Here is a 5,121-nt window from a genome sequence, read left to right on the forward strand (position 1 = left end):
TTTCCTCCCAGAGCAACTTATATGTACTCCTTACTCATTCAAAAGAAAATTAAAATCCCAATCAAATGTACCCTGCACTGGAATTTCCCCTTAACCACCCGGTACACAGTACACAGAGCCACTTACTCCCGACTATATATTCCGGCTTCATGGTATGTAAATCGGGCACCTTTTGATGGACACCTTTGTAGGATCACTCAGGAAGCAGCACTTACTGAAGGAACTAATACTGGCCGCATCAGTGGTACGAAGATACGTACGAGCTGGGAGGCATTACGTACGCGGAAGGCAACACTGGCCGTGCGCTGCACGTACACGTACGTGTCATGCCTTAACTTGGCTACGGCTCTGCGCATCAGTCCGTGCGATCTTCTCTAACTTTTCCTTTCTCTTTCACCCAAGATCACAATGGACCAGTAGTACTTCTGAGCTGCTGGTGGTCACGACTCGTGAGTATTGAGTTTGCATTTCTGATCAGGATCGACTTTACCAATAGTCTGCTGCGCGTAGGGATCTTGACCTTTCTCCGATGTTTAGTTCCGAGAGGAAATACCATTTTTTCTGTAAACGGTACAGAGAGCACGTTAGTGCTGGCATTGCCTCCTGCTGGGCTGCTGGTGCAACTTTATTTTTAGAACCTTCTAAATTGTAATTATGTATTTGTGACACATATTATCTCCTTTGGTAGAACTTCTACCAAAATATCTCATTTAGAAGAGTTTGAACATGGTTTAATCCCAGATTAGCATTTTTCTCGTTCAATTCCTCAACGTTGTCTTGATATTTTTGAACCTTGATCATCACCTCACACCTTACCCAATATCCACGCATCAGAAAATAAGCGTTCAAAGAATTTAAAAGGAGTAATCCATTTGAATTTTCGTTTGGCGGGGTAATTAGTGTCACAAATGGATAACAGTGGGGAAAAAGTGGAATCCACTCTTATTATTATGGGAGTGGCAGTGCAATCTCGATTTCACAATGGACCCTAAACCCTAGCAAGAAGTTAAGCAAGGCGGTTCCACTTCCCAAAAGATGCATTTTTTTCATGACCGAGATTTCCTTTCAAAAATATTCACATAAATGTTGAATTTTAACTTCTAGAACTAGATAAAATAGATAGCACATGGACAACTAAAATGTCTGGCCGTAAGGCATCTCAGGAACCAAGTTGTACCCTCGAAGCTAATTTAATTGATTTTACTCTTATGTTTTACCCACTCTGATAATTACTCCCTCCATTTCATAATTCTTGTGGTGGTGCTAGTTCGAACTAGAACTAAAACCACAACACATGAAGAGGAAGGAGTAAGTTCCACATTTAAAAGAATTGTCAGCGAGTACTTGGAAAGACGATTGCTACTAACGACAACACCATCTTCAGCTTTGCGTACAATTTACGGCACACATAATATTATTCCACCCTTTATAAGAGTTCTTGTTTAACATTTGTTTGAATTATTCGAGCACTAGAAGTCCGAGATCTTCGCCAAATATTTATACTGGTCGAGAAAAAAGCGATTTTTTTTAGATCCAACCTTTTAGAACATATTTTTATGATGTCGAAATGTTCAACCGTGATCAACCAATGGAGATGATCCCCGGTCATTTTTTAGTCATCATGCAGTAAATTATAACAATGTAAAGTCAAAGTCAGACAAAATCATCACCCAGAAAGCAAACGAGAATCCTCGTCCCAGCATCACAGTATCCTGACGCCGGTGGACTTTTCTTAGCAAACCAACGGAACTATTCCAACAAACTACCACTTGCCTTCCACAAACCAATTAACCAATCAATCAAATATACATATCCGACTTTGACATTCCAGAAGCCAGAAAAAATCCGATAAAATCAGGACCCCAAGCTACAAGATCAGGACCTGAACCGACCCGACCTACCAGCTGCAGCGTCAATCCGGAGTATCTCGCCCCTGATCTCCATGTTTTCTCCAATCAATTCATTCAGTCGGAAACATCGGGGGCCAGGTACAGTGCAGGGCCAGGGTCGCCTTCTGAAGAATCTGCCACCAGGTAAGCAGATCTCGCCGGAGATCCTTGGACAGTACACGGCCATTATCATATACGCTCCTGGGCTTGGACTTTTCGTTAGTTTATGGCGATCGTATAACAACAGCTCACCTAAGACAACCGGGAGCGGGTTGTATATTGTACGCTCGAAGATACGCACGAACGAATAAGATCGTGATCCTGCTAGTATAATGGTGGGTATGATAGTATAACAGAGTAGGAGGGGAGGTCGTCGACATGGGCGGAACAAATCATGGAGGATGCGGATAGCGTCGCATGGCAGACAGAATACGGTGATCAGGAAGTGACAGGTGGATGAACCATGTGGAGAGCAGATCGTGATAAAATTTGTGATCCTGGATTGATGTAAAAAAGACTCTGATCATGCGAATGTCAACAGGTTTCAAATTCAAGAGGGGATTTTTTTTTTCTGAACAAGAACATTCAGAGGAACGAACAAACAAATGTTTGGTCCCTCGGTCCTAAAATCCTATGGAATCCAATAATAATATGATGTAGGGAGCAGATGTATGATCAAATGTTGTGACCCTGGATTTGATGTCAGAACTCTGATCATGAAATTGGATCAGCATGTTGAGCTGATACAATTTCAAAATCCAAGAACGGGAAATTCTTTCTGAACCGAACATGAGCATTCAGAGGAACTCTGTTTTTTATGGCTGAATTCTCTGTTTTTTTTTCTTCATTTTCTCGAAATCTTTTGCACAGAGAGCAAACAAACAAATGCTTGATCCCTCGATTCTAACCTCCTAAAATCTAATCATCATCTCCTAGTAGAAGAAGGACCCCAACAAAAAGTTAAGCATCATGTGTGATGCGGCAGCAGCGGGCAGATCTATGTCCACGAAAAGAACACAAAAAATAAAGAAAGATCCTAAGAATTAATCTTCCTCCTTGTGGATAGATGATATCATCATCTGATCATGCGGCTGCAGAGTCGGGATACGTCGGACGGCCGGACGGGCTTGAGCAGGAAGTCCTCGGCGCCCTCCTCGAGGCAGCGGGAGATGCGGGTGGGCACGTTCTCGGAGGACATGATGACGACGGGGATCTCCCGGAGGTCCGAGGACTCCTTGAGGCGCTTGAGCAGCTCGTAGCCGGTCATCCCGGGCATCCAGTAGTCGGTGATGATCATGTTGACGTCCGTGATGAGGCCCAGGCCCAGCAGCTCCAGCGCGCGCGTCGCCGAGTCCACCGTGGTCACTGCGGAGAGAGGAAGAGCACGTTTAGCACATCGAGTACGAATCACCAACCAATTCCGCCCAAAAATTTCTGGTGGAGAGGAGACAGCGAAGGGGCGAAGGGATTTACCTCTGTATTTGGAGCTGCGGAGGATCTTGGCGATGACGGCGCGGTCGACGACGCTGTCGTCGACGGCCAGCACGTGCATCTCGGGGACATGGACGGCCTCGTCGGGGACCATGACCGGGACGACCTTCCGGTCGCTGCCGGCCTTGGGGGAGGACACCTTCTGCGCCGCCATGGCGGGCAGGGTCATGGCCGCCGGAGCCGGAGTAGGAGCCGTCGCAGCCATCGAATCAATCAGAGGAGCTGTAGAAACCTCGCCGGAGCAGGACAGATGAGCTCTTCCTTCCTTGCTGCTGTTGATGATGCCTTGTTGTCTGCCTCTCGCTGCGTTTGCTCTGGTCTCTGGCCGCGACGCGCGGCCGTATATATACAGCGGTGCGGATACGAAAAGATATCGGCGGTGCCTGCGCGAGTGAGGAAAAAAAGGGAGAATTAATGCGGGCCAAATCCTGCGAGATCTCGAAAGGGATCCTAGGCTCGCGCGCGGGGCCCGCCCGCCGATCCGCCCCCGGATTCGCGGGGCCCGCTCGTCAGACGATCTCCGGCGGGATTTCCCGGTCGCTTTCTGCAGTCGTCACGCGCGCTCGAGGCCAACCGTATCTTCTTTTCTGTAGCCGCGCCGGTGCTTTGTTTGAGATCACACAAGTGGGGGAGATCAATCTGCATCTGCATGCATGGGGCACGCACGACGGTATCGTCTATGATCTCCCCGGATTCGGTTTTTCTTCGGTTATTTTCTGGTTTCAAAACAAAGTGATTAGTGTTGATTCTGCGGATTCGGCTGTGATTCGTGATATCGGGGTTACCTTACATGCATGGCCGTCAAACGGCTCTTTCCTCGTGGCTTCCAAGTACTCTTGGGACGTACGTACGTACATGATCCGTACCGCGTGATTTGGGTGATCGAAATTTGGGGATCTTTTGGCTGATATGGAGGTATAATCGATACTGATCCGGAAAGGATTCACTCATGATTCCTGGAGATCCAGCTTTCCTTGCATGCCCGAAAGGCCAATTTGGCTCTCCAAGTACGCTCTGGTTGTAGACAGCTGTGGTAATCTCACTAGCGATCTCTTTAATTAATCCGTGTGTACTAGGTGGTAATACAGTTACTACACGATCAGTCAATTTGTCCCTGCCTTGCATGGCAAGATCTTAGGATCCCAATTAGAGCAACTCTAGCGGATCATGGATACCCCGATAACGGATTGTACCATCGAAACGGTTTTCAACAAGAATAGATGGAATGAATAGTTGGTGATAGCTTAAGTTTTCAACAAAATTAACAACGCAACTAATAAGTACTACCGATTACAAGCTTTTCTCACAGCAAAAAACTATGCCAAGCGAACACAATTGCTTTGTAATGAGCACTAACACAAAACAATTGGAATCAAATGATCAAATAAAACTAACACTGTCATCAAATGTGCATCCACTTGGAGGTGCATTCCTCACTTGCTTCAAAACTCCAACGGCTACGACTTTGCTTGGTTGCGTCCCTTGAAATGATCTCGGCGTGCGGGTAGATGTGAACGACATCAAACAATGAAACTTATCCTCAATTCGTTGCCAATATTTGTTGCCGCTTTGATTGTTTCCACCTGCCAGCGTCGAATGGCACCGTCTCCGACGCCTTCGACAAACAGAGCTCCTCCCGCTCCGTGCGATTTGCACTTGGTATTGCTTTTTTTTTCCTTTTGGTTGAGATGCAATAATGACCGCCTCCTTTCCAATCTCCTCACCTCCAAATCCACCTCAT

The 5,121-nt window shown here is 46.5% G+C and overlaps 1 protein-coding gene across 1 annotated transcript; it reads right to left on the reverse strand.

Moving 5' to 3' along the window:
- Positions 1 to 2,685: 2,685 nt before the first annotated feature.
- LOC124674812 (two-component response regulator ORR6-like) lies at positions 2,686 to 3,706 on the reverse strand. Its single transcript, XM_047210868.1, has 2 exons — positions 3,363 to 3,706; positions 2,686 to 3,254 (listed from the first exon to the last, which is right to left on the reverse strand). Exons 1-2 carry the CDS (start codon positions 3,583 to 3,585, stop codon positions 2,965 to 2,967), a joined length of 513 nt encoding a protein of 170 aa, XP_047066824.1. The 5' UTR covers positions 3,586 to 3,706; the 3' UTR covers positions 2,686 to 2,964.
- Between the last annotated feature and the right edge of the window lie 1,415 nt (positions 3,707 to 5,121).

The sequence above is a fragment of the Lolium rigidum genome, chromosome 7, assembly GCF_022539505.1.
Source record: "Lolium rigidum isolate FL_2022 chromosome 7, APGP_CSIRO_Lrig_0.1, whole genome shotgun sequence".
NCBI lineage: Eukaryota > Viridiplantae > Streptophyta > Magnoliopsida > Poales > Poaceae > Lolium > Lolium rigidum.

Coding starts and splice junctions, on each gene's coding strand:
- LOC124674812 (XM_047210868.1), bottom strand. CDS start 3,585: ATGGCTGCGACGGCTCCTACTCCGGCTCCGGCGGCCATGACCCTGCCC. Junction 3,255..3,362: donor CCGCAGCTCCAAATACAGAG/GTAAATCCCTTC, acceptor CTCTCTCCGCAG/TGACCACGGTGGACTCGGCG.